The sequence below is a fragment of the Bombus vancouverensis genome, chromosome 18 (assembly GCF_051014615.1).
Source record: "Bombus vancouverensis nearcticus chromosome 18, iyBomVanc1_principal, whole genome shotgun sequence".
Taxonomy (NCBI): domain Eukaryota; kingdom Metazoa; phylum Arthropoda; class Insecta; order Hymenoptera; family Apidae; genus Bombus; species Bombus vancouverensis.
Window position 1 is genome coordinate 2,043,417 of NC_134928.1, and position 14,940 is coordinate 2,058,356.

At 29.9% G+C, this 14,940-nt stretch overlaps 5 protein-coding genes across 6 annotated transcripts; 2 read left to right on the forward strand and 3 right to left on the reverse strand.

Moving 5' to 3' along the window:
• Positions 1 to 181: 181 nt before the first annotated feature.
• LOC117161328 (leucine-rich repeat-containing protein 40) lies at positions 182 to 4,100 on the reverse strand. Its single transcript, XM_033342769.2, has 10 exons — positions 3,635 to 4,100; positions 2,758 to 2,951; positions 2,479 to 2,682; positions 2,277 to 2,400; positions 1,946 to 2,115; positions 1,559 to 1,701; positions 1,287 to 1,484; positions 872 to 1,204; positions 520 to 705; positions 182 to 449 (listed from the first exon to the last, which is right to left on the reverse strand). Exons 1-10 carry the CDS (start codon positions 3,780 to 3,782, stop codon positions 344 to 346), a joined length of 1,806 nt encoding a protein of 601 aa, XP_033198660.2. The 5' UTR covers positions 3,783 to 4,100; the 3' UTR covers positions 182 to 343.
• Positions 4,101 to 4,296: 196 nt separating this feature from the next.
• On the forward strand, positions 4,297 to 6,385 carry prtp (thioredoxin domain-containing protein pretaporter). Its single transcript, XM_033342774.2, has 5 exons — positions 4,297 to 4,741; positions 4,860 to 5,006; positions 5,109 to 5,217; positions 5,308 to 5,598; positions 5,712 to 6,385. The coding sequence occupies exons 1-5, from the start codon at positions 4,560 to 4,562 to the stop codon at positions 6,171 to 6,173; spliced, it is 1,191 nt and encodes a 396-aa protein (XP_033198665.2). The 5' UTR covers positions 4,297 to 4,559; the 3' UTR covers positions 6,174 to 6,385.
• A 115-nt stretch (positions 6,386 to 6,500) lies between these two features.
• Positions 6,501 to 8,244, reverse strand: Tektin-A (Tektin A). Its single transcript, XM_033342773.2, has 6 exons — positions 8,069 to 8,244; positions 7,680 to 7,989; positions 7,366 to 7,580; positions 7,051 to 7,273; positions 6,838 to 6,992; positions 6,501 to 6,699 (listed from the first exon to the last, which is right to left on the reverse strand). The coding sequence occupies exons 1-6, from the start codon at positions 8,242 to 8,244 to the stop codon at positions 6,501 to 6,503; spliced, it is 1,278 nt and encodes a 425-aa protein (XP_033198664.2).
• Positions 8,245 to 8,553: 309 nt separating this feature from the next.
• On the forward strand, positions 8,554 to 11,677 carry LOC117161329 (aldehyde dehydrogenase 1A1). Of its 2 annotated transcripts, XM_076626269.1 has the most exons (11): positions 8,554 to 8,652; positions 9,329 to 9,410; positions 9,602 to 9,706; positions 9,802 to 9,903; positions 9,994 to 10,159; positions 10,229 to 10,533; positions 10,606 to 10,708; positions 10,788 to 11,086; positions 11,159 to 11,367; positions 11,457 to 11,531; positions 11,599 to 11,677. In XM_076626269.1, the coding sequence occupies exons 2-11, from the start codon at positions 9,375 to 9,377 to the stop codon at positions 11,666 to 11,668; spliced, it is 1,470 nt and encodes a 489-aa protein (XP_076482384.1). In that variant the 5' UTR covers positions 8,554 to 8,652; positions 9,329 to 9,374; the 3' UTR covers positions 11,669 to 11,677. The 2 variants fall into 2 exon arrangements, with proteins under 2 accessions (XP_076482384.1, XP_076482385.1); XM_076626270.1 differs by lacking the exon at positions 8,554 to 8,652 and having other exon boundaries at positions 9,070 to 9,410; positions 9,633 to 9,706.
• Positions 11,678 to 11,837: 160 nt separating this feature from the next.
• On the reverse strand, positions 11,838 to 13,047 carry Ndufb2 (NADH dehydrogenase (ubiquinone) 1 beta subcomplex, 2, 8kDa). The gene is made up of 4 exons (XM_033342775.2): positions 12,902 to 13,047; positions 12,659 to 12,836; positions 12,280 to 12,400; positions 11,838 to 12,082 (listed from the first exon to the last, which is right to left on the reverse strand). The coding sequence occupies exons 2-4, from the start codon at positions 12,751 to 12,753 to the stop codon at positions 12,014 to 12,016; spliced, it is 285 nt and encodes a 94-aa protein (XP_033198666.1). The 5' UTR covers positions 12,754 to 12,836; positions 12,902 to 13,047; the 3' UTR covers positions 11,838 to 12,013.
• Between the last annotated feature and the right edge of the window lie 1,893 nt (positions 13,048 to 14,940).

Here is a 14,940-nt window from a genome sequence, read left to right on the forward strand (position 1 = left end):
GGAAGAGATAAACGACAAAAAAGTAAATTATATGTATTTTGTCTGTTATTATAACGCAGAATGCATCTTGAAGCTTATCTTTGTATATTTTGTCCATAAAACAAGCACAAAATGTACATATTACTAAATAATATTATATATTCTTTCTATATTATGCAGGAAAATTAAATAATGCATAATATAAAATCAATTAATTTATTTTAGATAATTTATCTAAGAATTTATTATTACAATAACATTATATAGTTGGCATATAACTTTGTTGACACATGTTCATTTGTATCCTTGTCCTTATCTTCATATTCTTCCTTTAGTTTAAATTTTCTGTAATAATTTATTAATTTCACTGAGGTATTCTGTTTCTAAGATATGCTAGGATTTCTTCTGTAGACTTTGCTAAAATTGCTTGTCTAGGTTGTTTGAAACAATTTCCAGATAAAGATAGATTCCTAAAAAAAACTTGATGTTATAATATTCATATATGTATTTAATGAATACGATTTACTTATCTCGACTTACCGTAAGTTCTTCAAAGTGCCTAGTTCTGGCGGTACGAATCCAATGTTGTTATTAGCGAGATTTAATATCGCAAGTTTTTGCAATTTTTGAAAAGATGGTACATCGATATCGGTAATTAAATTGTCATTCGCTATTAATATCTCTAAAGAATTTATAGCATAAACAGATTCTGGTATTTCTTTATACCTATATAATATACCAATAAGTTTTAACGAGATTTGACTTACATATGTGTGAATATATATTGTAAAAGCAAAAATTGTAATGCAATAACGTAATTCATATAATATACGTTATTACATATTACATATAAATAGTGCATACTACCATACTGCATACAAGCGTACAATACCTGTTAAATGAGATATTAAGTTCTTGTAAATATTTAAGCAAGCCAAAATTGATGGGAAGTGATTGTAAAAGATTTCTGCTTAAATCCAAAATCTGTAGATACTTATATTTTTCACCAATCCATTCTGGTATATGTGTTAGTTGATTAGATGTCAGTTTTAAATCGGCGATTCTTTCAATTATGCATAATTTATCAGGTAAGATAGACAGCTTATTCCTACTTAAATCCACTGTACCTACATCGGCTTTGCATGCATTTTCAAGAACTTCTTGAGGTAGTTCAGTAAGATTTTGTCCAGCCAAACTGAGCAATTTTGTACTCTGCATTGTATACCTAAGTATAGTAAATTAATTAAAAATAATTTCCCACTGATAGTTCTCACTACAGTAAATATTAATTTAATTAAATCAGATACCTATCTGGATAAATATTTGTACTAGTATCTGCTACGTGCTCCTTCACATCCAAGTTTGTACTTTTAATACCCTGTCGTATATGTTTTAAAATTCGAGATGTACCGCATCGTATTATGTCGGTTCTAACATTCTGTATATCATTCCCGTCAATCGCAAATTGTTTTAAATTAGGCAGTAGGCCAATGTATTTTGGTATTCTATAAAACACAACAAATATTATTTCGAAAATATTTCATTAAAGTAAAATAATAATGTATACAAAGTAACATACAGAGTTAGTTTGTTGTGTGATAAATCAAAAATTTCTAGGTACACCAGTTTTATTATTTCTTCTGGTATTGTTTCAATTTGATTATTTCCTAATGTTAATGTTTTTAATTGTCCTACACCTTCTAAACAAGACATATCAATTTCCTATAAATTATGCAAAATAAACATTAAAAATCTATTATATATACATTTTCATTACATATAATGTTGTTATTAATTATAAATTATTATAATATTTTATGAAAAATTAAACAATATATCTTTTTATAGATATATTAAATGCATTAAGAATTTTCTCTATGTATATAACTGAAATGCGTATATAAGCTATTTATTTCTCCATAAATAATCACTATATATGCTTAGATCAGCATATAATAGTACGTACAGTAATGTTATTATCAGCCAAGTGTAGTACTCTTAATAGTATACAACCAGATATATCAGGAAATGTTGTTAATTTGTTTGATTGCAACATCACTGTTTCTACCTTCCTTAATTCACCCAGAGGTGGCAACATTTCCAACTGATTATAACTTGCATTTAACTTTTGTAATGCTATTTTCAAAAAATATGTATGCTTTTTATTAAATTTTTGTCATACAGGAAGAAGCAGTGTGAAACTGTTTTTCTTCTAACTGATATTATACATTAAACATATGATAAAAAAAATTAAATTAAACAAATCATATAAATAGACACATTATTGTAAATCATACCTCTCATATTTGTTAAATCAGGTGGCAATTCCTTTAACATATTATGACTTAAATCCAAGGAAGTTAGTCTTACTAAATATCCCATTCCAATTGGTAACTCAATCAAGTTATTATATGATAAATCCTAAACATGTGCAACATTTCAGAAGATCAAGTATACAAGTTTGTCTTAAAAACATATAAATAAGTTATTATAATATACCAGATAGGTCAACATCACAAAGTCTCCAACTGCTGGATCGAGCTCCTTTATACTATTATTTTTTAAATTTAATTCATGTAATTCATTTAGCTTATAAAATTCATGTGGAAATTTTTCTAATTTATTATTTGATAAATTTAGTATGTTTAATTTTTTTAAATTTCCTATTTCAGCAGGCAAATCTTCCAACTGATTATTGTGCAGCTGTAAAGATTACAGTTTATTACATAGTGTTTTACATATATGCAATTTCTTCATATATAAAACTGTTATACTTACATATAATGTAGTTAACTCTGTCAAATTTTCTATTTGTGGATCAATTTTCTTTAAAGTATTACAACTTAAGTCCAATGTCTGGAGAGGTTCTTGTTCCCACCACCTTTCAGTTTCTTGTACATAATCAAGCTCAAAATGTAAATCCCTTATTTCTTCTTCAGTTAAATCATTTATATTCCATACTCTATTAGGTACTATAATAGATTTTGTTAGTTTTAACATAATTTAACTAATATGGATTTCAATTTAAACATAAAATATGACACTTTTAAAAAAATAACTTACCTTGATACGCATATGATAATCTGATGATGATACTGTAAATATTGCTTGTTCTATTGCATTATTCACAATCTAACATGCAAAGCTATCTATGAATCGACATAAACAAATAGTTTCATGGCTACAATTGAAATTGAAAAGGTAATATATAATAACATTTATTTAATGATTCAGATTTCATGCTTTACATATATAAATGGGTGCAAAAATAAAAAAAGGTCCAAAAATGTAATGAATAACTTTTATTGTTTATCAGTAACGAAATTGAAAAATGAATTGCAACTAAAAAGCATTAAGCTGATAAGTATACGTTTATCGCTAACGTAATACTTTCTTTATGATATATATATTGAATAAAATGTATAATATTGTTGTAAGATAATGATATTTTGTATATGTAACAAATGTATAATTTATTTTCTATCACAATAAATAAAAAAACAATATATAAATGATAAATTATAGAAACTATAATGTAATACAGATGTGTGAACAAACATGCACATTATAGTATATGACTACTGCATCGAGATATCAAGCGTCTGAATGATATCGAATAACATTTATATATGTAATTTTTAAATAATATGGATACCCGTAAATAGTCCTCTCGATGAGAGGTTTAAATTTCCACTCTTTCTCGCGGATATAATAATAATTTCAGACAGTTCAGCATTATCGTCATTCTTCGTTCGTTTTTTAAACACTGCTAAATGATTAGCTTTTTTCTTTACGCCACTCATACTGTATCTATCACGTACATTGTTTACACATTGATATCCTCGGGATACGGGATGACTTAATCATGAATGTTCCCCCACTTTGTATGACAACGACATGTAAATCATATAATAATTATATATGCCGACAAAATAGCCAATATCGAATACAAGTTTATTTTGATTACTGAATTCGATCTTTTGTATCTATTGTTTAGCTTATTTGATATAACAAAGAGATTAGAGATAAATACAATCATTGTTTTAATTATTTCGTACTGTAGAAATTTAACTTCCTTATCTACTAAGATATAAATAACTATTTTAACATTGCATAAAAAACGAATAATCATTAATGACTGAAATAATGAGAGAAAATCTCCTTTCTGACACCTGTAATGAATTATAACAGAGCCATTGTAGTAAAGGAAATTTTTAAGTCACAGTACTAGAAGCATTTATAGGAACTTTAAGATAAAATGTTGCCACTAGGATGGTATTATTATCATATGGGGGCGGAATCGGCGGTTTCGATCCATTTGTGTGGGACTGTGGAAGCTAATGTGTAGTCGAAATAATAGTTAAAATTATTAAATAACAAAAAATCAGTCTATACTACTATTTAAGCAGTATAAAAATCTGAATTGCTTAAAGTGTGAAATCGTCTTGAAACTATAATCTTAAAAGTATACGTGATGCAACGCTAAAGATTTTTTAAATTATTGTTTTTACCACCTCTGATAGTAGCATATTTATTTTTAAATATTTAATCATTTAGTAAAATATTAATTATTCATCAATATGAGTGCGAAATCATCGAATTTTATTATGTTAAAAAAGCATATCCTTTTATTTATATTTATGCTGAGTCAAGTTAACAGTGAACAAGGAGATCATATACATACTACTATGCAGTATACTAAAGATAATTTTTCAACAGAAATTCAGAAGAAAAATCATTTTATCATGTTTTATGCACCTTGGTATGCATCTTATTTTAAAAAGATCTTTTTCTATATATCTATAAATTCATTGGAATAATATTATTACTGATATCAGTGTTATGTAGCCTTTACAATAAAGAATATTTACTTTTTTCAGGTGTGGTCACTGTCAAAGACTGGAACCTACATGGGAACAATTAGCTAAAATGTCAAACTTAGAGGATAAGAATATAAAAATTGCTAAAGTAGATTGTACTACAGATAACAGTTTATGCACAGAGCATGATGTTACTGGTTATCCTACGTATGTGTGATATAGATATATTCCACAAAATATTTGTGACATTATATGATATATACGTATACAATTATAAAGAAATAAACTTTAGGGTTCTTAATATTGCAGATTAAAATTTTTTAAAGCTGGAGAAGCCAAAGGTACTAAGTTCAGAGGTACAAGGGATTTGCCATCTTTAACATCTTTTCTTACTGCTCAGCTGGGTATATCCTTGGAAGTAATTATAAAAAACACGTATATTAGATTATAATATATGATAATACCCAATCTTAGTGTTCAATTGCATTTTTTAAATTTTCTGAACTAGAGTGAAGATGAGGCACCAACACCTCCTGAACCAGTAAATGGTTTATTGGAATTAACGGAGGATACTTTCGACAAACATGTATCTACTGGCTATCATTTTGTAAAATTCTATGCACCTTGGTGTGGCCACTGCCAAAAATTAGCTCCTACCTGGGAAGAATTAGCTAATAGTTTACGTAATGATAATTATGTTAGTATTTCTAAAGTAGATTGTACACAACATCGTAGTGTTTGTGGACAATTTGATATAAAAGGATATCCAACCTTGCTTTGGATTGAAGATGGAAAAAAGGTAAAATTTAAGTATCGTTTTTATCCTTTTTTCTTTTGCAGAAATTAAATTTTGCAGAAATTTTTCTTTTCAAAAATTAATTTCAATAATATTTGGTATGTATGAATATATAGGTGGATAAATATGCTGGGCAACGCACTCATGAAGAGCTTAAAGTTTATGTATCAAAAATGCTTGAGAAAGGAAATGACCAAGCTAACAGTAAGACTGAAAATTTAGATAGTACAACTCATACTGTACTCAGTTTAACTGGTGAGAGCTTTAAACATGGTATCGAAAACGGCATTTCATTCGTTAAGTTTTTCGCACCTTGGTGTGGGCATTGTAAACGTTTAGCGCCTATTTGGAAAGATCTTGGGAAAAAATTCTTAACAAACGACAATGTGAAAATAGCAAAAGTAGACTGTACTCTCGATGTAAGTAAAGAATTGTGCAATGAACAAGAAGTAGATGGTTTTCCGACTTTGTATTTATATCGCGACGGACTTAAAGTTTCTGAATACAATGGTGCTCGAAATTTAGACGATCTCACCGAATTTGTATTGAATTATATGCAGCCGCATGACGAATTGTGATTATGCATATTTTTCTTGTAACTAATCTAATTTTAAAGCAATATCATTAACTTAAACTGATTTTATATTTATATTTATATATATATATATATATATATAACGTTTAATTTAATTATACATAAATGTAAGAAGCATCACATAAAAACCCCAAGGTAACCAGGCCATATATTTTTCATTTTTGTATAAAATATTAAAAGAAAATTATTACAGAACTATTATATTTTTGCGTGAACTAATCGTGTACTTCCAAAATATATTTATAAAATTACTCGTGTTTGCTGTGTTCCTATCAAGCCTGTTAAAAGCTTCAAAATATAAAGTTTATCATTAAATGGTTGAAGGATAAAATGAGCGTAACAACTGCCCACGTTGTTTATCTATGTACAGTGTTTTACGTTTTACGATTATTTCTCGTTCAAGATCACTTCTCGCTTTTACCAAACCTGCCTGCGTATCTTCGGCTCGTTTTAATTCCGCTAACATAGCTGATGTGCGTTCATTAAGTAATTTCACTTCTTCCACCAAACTAAATGAAGCATATTTTACGATAAATATGTTTTGTGCAAAGTTACAAGTAAATTAAATTTATATATCTTATAATGATTATTTAGTTATATTATATTATCAAGTATAATATATAATAGCTCATTAATAAGATACTTACGAGAATTGGGAAGTATCACGGCAACTTTCTACATTACGTCGTTGTAACCTATTCGCTAATCTTGTTTGCGCTACTTTCATCACGCAATCCAATCCTCTTGTTGAATGACGAAGCTCTTCTATAGATTTTTCAGTATTTGCAAGTTCGTGTAAACACTAAAAGAATTCTTATCGTTACGATACGGCAATTTTACGTAATGAATTTTGAACTTACGCGAAGTAGTTCTTTTTCTAATTGTAAACGAATATCCTCAGTAAGTTTAATCTTTTGACTTAAAACCAGATCTACGCGAGTCGCTTGATCTCGGAGATTTTTAATGGAATTCTTATATGTAGAATCTAAAGTAAGTCTTAAATTTACAGATCTCTGCTTGGCTGCTTCTGCATCAGTTAAACTTTCTCGTGTGTAATGTTCATAACTCGAAGGTGTCGATTGTCTAACGAAAAAGAATTAATAATTTATACAAATTTCAAAATCTGATCTAAATTAATGCTAATTGTAAATTAAAACGTTAATTCTGATACATACCCTGCTGGAAATCTTGTAGCTCCGAGTTTCCACAAGATAATGGGAGAATCATTTTTCAGTTGTATATTGCGGGAATCAATGTCATAAGCATCAGTTTTATCAGTCCAATCCATTTCCATTCTTACTTTTGCTGCCTTTAATTCGATTAATTGCATTTCTATATGTTCCCGAGTTCTACAAAGTAAATCGCGTATTTCTGAGCAAAGTGCTACCTCCTATAACAATTAATATGTATTTGCTACTATACGTATGTATATTATTCCTACAATTTTTTTTTTTCTTTATACATTTACTATGTTATTAACGATATTAACTTTGGTAAGCTCTTCCTCTACTTCATCTCTAATAAGGTCAGACTCTAGTCGTTTTGATCGTAATTGTAGGAATTCGCCAGCGATAGATTCTGGAACTGTAAGGAGTGACAAAGAATGCTTTACTCGTCGATGTTCAGCTTCCAATAATTCTATCTCTTTCGTGATTTCAAGTATTAAATGTTCTAATTCAGTTTTCCAACGATATACTTCGTTTGCACGATTTTTTAAATTATCTGTCGATTTCAACTGTATCTTATCTGCTTCTTTATACGATCTTTCGACACATCGTTGTGCATTATTTATAGCAAGTCTAAAATATCATGCTTTTTATTATTATTTGAGCTAATAATATAAGATATCAATGTTAATGTACAGGTTTGTTTGCGTACTGTGCTTCTTGAATCTTCTCATCCGATTGTTTAAAAAATTTCTGATTATGAGCTCTCCATTGAGGTGCTCCAAAGCTAGTTACAGAATATCGATCAACAACTGGTCTAACTCCCGTTAAACCATCTTGAGGTGTAAAATTTACACGACCGGTTGCCCATGGACCAATCGCTTTCATTCGTTCTTCTGGTTGCGCCGGAAGCTCATCTCCTGGTTGAGGAAAATAAAGAGGCGGTCCGTCGCTTTTTTTAGTATAATCTATCCTTGGACAAGGCTATATAAGTTATTTTTTAGAAAAAATGCTCAGAAACTCATTTGAAACAAAATAGTAAAATCAATTACTTCTCTCGATTCATGTAGTAAATAATATAAAAGTTACATAAGTGGTTATCTTAAACTAAAATTTACCGTATCCTGGACTTCGTCCAATTTAGTCGAATCTTGTTCAGTATTCATGTTAAATGTTTTCCTAATAAATTACTACTAAATTTCTACAGCTCTCGAGATTGCATTAACACAAATTTCTGTTTTTATTACGAATGATTTTCGTAAGACAGTACTATGCTGTCAATATATCCACAGAGAAGTGAGCGAAATTGATTTAATACTCCGTAGCAACGAAATATTTTCTTTGTCGAGTAATTAAATGACTTCGGTAATGATTTAGCAAAAGTTATTGAAAGATGATTGAAAATATCGTTTCTATATATAAATATCGTTTCAATGAAATATAAAATGTTATAAACCACAAGAAGTATTCTTTTAAATGCGTTGATTTATCAATTTAAATAATGAGATTATGTAGTTTTATACCTTATAGATTACCGAAAAATATTTATTATAAAAATGTAATCGCGTGCGTTTGAACATCAATATATATAGGTACATATATAGATATGTGTGTGTACATATTTATTTCAGATAAAAGTATGAGCAGATGTAACCTTATCTCAAATAGCTATGCTATTTAATTAATTCTTGTGTCAAAAACTACAATATAAATAATATATGTAGTAATATAAATATTTATTACATAAAAGACAATAGATAAACGTTTTAACAAAAATATGTAGCAATAAATCATGTCTATTGTAAAATATTGTTTTCGTTTATGATAAGTATTTTGTATCTTTAAATACATATGTATGCAGTTAATTGACTTCGAATAAAGTTAGGAGGTTCGTTCTCGTGATAATATTTGATAACAACAAGAAGCAGTATTTAATGCGCTGCTCCATATATGTTGAATTATTTATTGATAGTACGGTGACTACCGCTGAGCGCGTCTGACGAGATACATCTGCAGAAATGAATCGTAAAATGCCGGATATTAAATATACTCAGGTAAATTGTTTAGCTGTAGAAGATATAAAAATTAATTTTTATAAGAAGAAACATATAACCTTTAATCGTATCTTATAAAAATTACACATACGTAGTCTATATCTTATATTCTGACAATCATAGATGTTGACACCAGAATAGTAATAAGAACAATAATAATGAAACTTATATTAACATTAACATATTTTCAGTTATTTATAAATAATGAATTTATGGATTCAGTGAGTCGTAAAAAGTTTCCTACTATAAATCCAGCTGACGGTACTGTTATTGCAGATATCTCTGAAGGTGATAAGGTATTATACTTTAATTTTGTAATCTTCATTATATTATGGAAAATTTTTTATATCAAATATTAGGTTATCTTAAATATTTACTTTCTTTAATATAGGCAGATGTAGATAAGGCAGTTGCAGCTGCAAGTCAAGCATTTAGTAGAGGATCAGATTGGCGAAATATGGATCCATCTGTTCGTGGAAAACTTATGAACAAAGTATATTATTTGTTTTATAATTGAATAATATTTTTAATAAGCTTTATGTTAACATTTTTATATTTAATTATAATATTCGGATGTATGTAGTTTGCAGATCTTATTACAAGAGATTTGGAATATATTGCCACTCTTGAAGTCTTGGATAATGGAAAAACATACTCAAATGCAGTTTCCGATATAGAAGCCAGCATAGATACAATACGTTATTACGCTGGATGGTGTGATAAGATTTTTGGAGACACTATTCCAGTAGGTATGTTTAACATCTGTAAGTAAACGAGCGGTGTTTCATAAATGCTCATGTACAATATTTGTTATTTAGATGGAAATCTTGTTTCACTTACACGCAAGGAACCGATTGGCGTAGTAGGTCAAATTATCCCTTGGAATTATCCTTTTCTTATGTTGGCGTGGAAATGGGGTCCAGCATTGGCTACTGGATGTACTATCGTTTTGAAGCCAGCTGAACAAACTTCTTTAAGTGCCCTTTATGCCGCAGCACTTGCTAAAGAGGCTGGATTTCCACCCGGCGTTATAAACGTTATTACCGGTTATGGTCCAACAGCTGGTGCAGCTATCGCCGAACATCCAGGAATTCAAAAAGTTGCATTCACTGGGTCTACAGAGGTATCTTGTATATATCGTTAATTATTATACTAATTCACAAAGCTATATTAACATTTGGTATATGATTTATAGGTTGGTCATCTGATAATGGCAGCTTCTGCTAAGAGTAATCTTAAACGTGTTTCTCTTGAACTAGGTGGCAAAAGTCCATTGGTTATTTTTGATGATGTTGACAGTATGTTGATAAAACACTTATTAAATTATTAACATATAACAGTATAAGAGAATTAATAAGTATGTACATTAATTTCTAGTCGAAAAAGCAGCTGAAATTGCTTATAATGCGATATTTGCGAATCATGGACAAAACTGTTGTGCCGGTTCACGTACTTTCGTACATACTAAAATTTATGATCAATTTGTTGCTTGCGCTAAACAATTAGCGTTGAAAACAAAAGTCGGTGATCCTTTTGATGCTGAAACTCAACAGGGACCACAAGTTGATCGAGAAATGTTTGATAAAGTTTTAGGTTTAATTAAATCAGGAAAGGAAGAAGGAGCTGTATTAGAAGTTGGTGGAGAACGTCACGGCAATGTTGGTTATTTTATCAAGGTATAATTTTTTAAGTGAATGTTTTTTATATCATTTGTTATTTTTGTGTGACCATCTTAATGTTAATTTAAGCCTACCGTTTTTTCAAACGTGACTGACGATATGAGAATTGCAAAAGAAGAAATATTTGGACCTGTTCAATCTATTTTAAAATTTGAAACAATGGATGAAGTTATCGAACGTGCAAACAATACAAATTATGGCCTTGCCGCTGGTGTTCTTAGTAAAGATATTGATAAAGCTTTGACGTTTGCACAAGCGGTACAAGCTGGAAGCGTTTGGTAAAGATTTCATAGCAATTCCGTATTCGTTATATGTATGTTTGACAGAGCTTAATGGAACTTTACTTAAAAAAATTATCGTCGAATAGGGTAAATTGTTACGATGCTATCACGCCTCAAACTCCCTTTGGAGGATTCAAACAGTCGGGAATAGGTCGTGAGCTGTAAGTTTGTCAGCATTTAATCAAATGACTTTGAAACAAAATATACATTGTTACCTTTATATTTTAGTGGCGCAGAAGGGTTAAAAGAGTATCTCGAGACTAAGACAATATCTATTAAAGTGCCAACACGTAATTAAAAATATTATGTATGTATTTTATTACGTATCGTTAAAGTTTATATAAATCTATATTTTAATAAAATTATTGCATATATTTTCAAAATTCATTTACAAATGTACGTAAACGTATATAGGAATTATCAATGAACTAATTGTTAATAAAATAACAATGAATAAAGAATCAAACTTTTAACCACATGATTCAAATGATATCTTTATTAAAAACATAAATAATATATTTAATATATTATTATATACGAGTTCTAACATGGTAGTAATCTAATATTTAAATACATCAAAACCATTGACACATATACGCCAAAGTTTCAATATCTTTTATACAGAAAAAATCTGTTTGACTATCTAATCATCTGGTGGAATTCCCAATTCTTCGTCAGACCACTCTATCGGACGTATTTCAGGGAAATGACCCTAAATGTACAAGAATATAAATCGAATATTTAACATAAAGTACAAAATATGTGTGTGTGCATTATATAGTATAAAATGCAATAAAATGTATCAAATACAGAAAATTATTCATTTAAGTATCTTGTATTTTAAAAAATACTAATTATTGCAAAATATCTTTTCAAATAAAGTATGCTGACGATAATTATATTACTTACAGTAATATGCTCATAATCGTGCCATGCGTTCCAGAAGACCCACCACCATACCACTCCGCCCACGCATTCAGCTATTATTTTCCAATTTCTTTTAGGTTCAGTCACTGTACGATAGGTCCAACTAAAAATATTTGATAATTTGAATCAATTACTTCTTTGAGACAATGAATTTACAATGAGTTCTTAGATGTGCTTGAGATAGGATACATTATACATATTTATTACATATGAATTATATGTATGACATATTATTATGTGTGTGTGTGTGTGAATAATTCCTATATTTCTGAATATATTATAAATATTAAAAATTTTACGGTAAATACAAGAGTACACAAATCTAACCTCATTTCAAATAGAGGTTATGTAATATATTTACCATTTACGAATCTGTTGTAAATTCACTCCAGTCTGTTTTCTTCCATTTAATTCATATATGTTTCTCAAAATTGATGGACCACGCGACAGCAACATTTTTCAGCTGTTATAATTTCAATCAATGATCTTGATTCCCGTTCACGGTAAGACCATCCCCACTGGGGATGCTAAGAAACTAACTGATACAACCATGTAAGATTAAATAGTATTTCTACCATATACATATGTATATATGTATACTCACCTACTACATATAAATTGCTCCTTTGCAAAATTGTAAAAAACGGTATTTTTATACTTTTTGCATAAAAATGTATCAATCCTGTAATTAATCAATTAACTGCGTATACACAATTAACTTCAGGAATCTGCGTTACCGGCCGCCTCACAGTGACCGGAAATTAAAAATGACCCAAATCTAATCCAATACTCACGATTCGAATCCATGTAGAGTGTAAACCATACGGTAAGTTAAGATTATCAAATTTAAAAAAGTGCTCGTCAAAATTCGCGAGGACGTCACACAACGACAGGTTGACCGAAACTTTTTACACCATATTTCCGTGAAAAACGACGCTCATTTTTGGCTTCAGCGATCCTACAAAACCGTAGGAAATGTTATTTTAGTCGAATATTTTGCAGTCTGCGGATACTGCGGTAAGATCCTATTTTTTAATAGTATAATATTTTGGACGCTATTAGTGTATTTGAAAGACATAAATAAGAATTCCGTTCATCTTTGCAAAGTCGATAACAGCGAATGTTTGTTGTTGTAGACTTAACTTAAAAAATAGAATAAACGTAGTTATTGCAAGCTTTTTGTAATAGATATCGTTTGTTACAAAGTCATTTGGTCGCTAAGAAACAAATCCTGCGATGATCTGTTCTTTTCTCACCTTGGTATTTCAATTTAATCAAAATCAAATTCTTGATAACTCAAGGTCTTGATAAAGTGATATTTTCTTCGTGCGTAATATTTCTTCCTTTCATTTCCTGTCGTTTTTTTTTTTTTATGTACTAATCCTATAAATAAATATGTTACAGATAAAGTACGAGTTTCATCCACATCTGGTTATTTAGCACTTACGTGTCAAGTACGCAAGACAAGGGCTCGTATGTAGAATTCTATGATTCAAAGAAAATAATCAAAGAAAATTGAATTGCACTGTATACAACGTCATTAATTTTTCCGTAGCTTTAATTTGTTTCAGGAACCATTGTAAGATCAATGGATTAAGACTAATATCTAACGTACTATCCATTTCCTTATCACATTTAGATCCTTAGATATAGATAAGTAGAAACTCGAACCATTAATAAGGATTTAGCGAATATCGTGCGAGATTATCAACAACGATGCACGAAGATAAATTGGAATATCGTTACCCGTTTTTCGTTTTCAAACTATTCCGAATAACTTTATTCGCCAAAATTAAATTTTTTACTCTCCTATGTAACGAACCTGGCTTCGACTGTCTTTCGTCGTAACTATTTTTTTTTTTTTTTTTACGAGATTAATTTAAGGCTACTTAACAACTGATGAAAGTCGTTCGAACATATCAGCTGCGAGATACTCGCCATTACGGGTGAAACGAGCGGGCTCGAAAAAGCGAGGGTAGTCTCGAGGTTGAGTCGCGAGCAAGCTGACTCTCATTGGTCTATCGCAGGGTTTACGATTCGCGATTAACCATCTGGTTCACGGTAGCAACCCCTGAAGGTATACACGTCATTGGTCCTCCTATCGTAACTTTTCCCCAACGTGCGCCCTAATAAAAGTTTTATAGTGGCTTCCGACCAATATCTTTCCTCGACAAAACGCGATCTCCCAAGTACTATACCTGGATTCGTTACAGTGATCGTGTATAAAATATGTCTACGTACGTATTTTTTAAATGAATTATGATTATATTACGATAAAAAAAAAATGGTGATTTGCGAGAACCTAACGGGTTACCCATACATTTTATTTTTTACTAGTATAAACTAAATGTTTCTCACTGTCGTGGCGGATTAACGCGACATATTTGCGAGGACAATGGTGCGAATTGAATTATAACCGACATACAGACATGTCTATCGTGATTTAGAGCCGCATATGTGCAAATTTACTTTACTCGTGCAAAGCAGTAGATAATACGTAGCGTATCGTACGAAAGATACGAGATCGTAAAAGAATATTCGTTAAGAAAGCGATAAACGAGACGAATAAGATAAATTTGTACATACAACGCGTCCATAGAGTCCTCTTGTAAACGCGAATCAAATGTTCTTCATTCTTGTGGA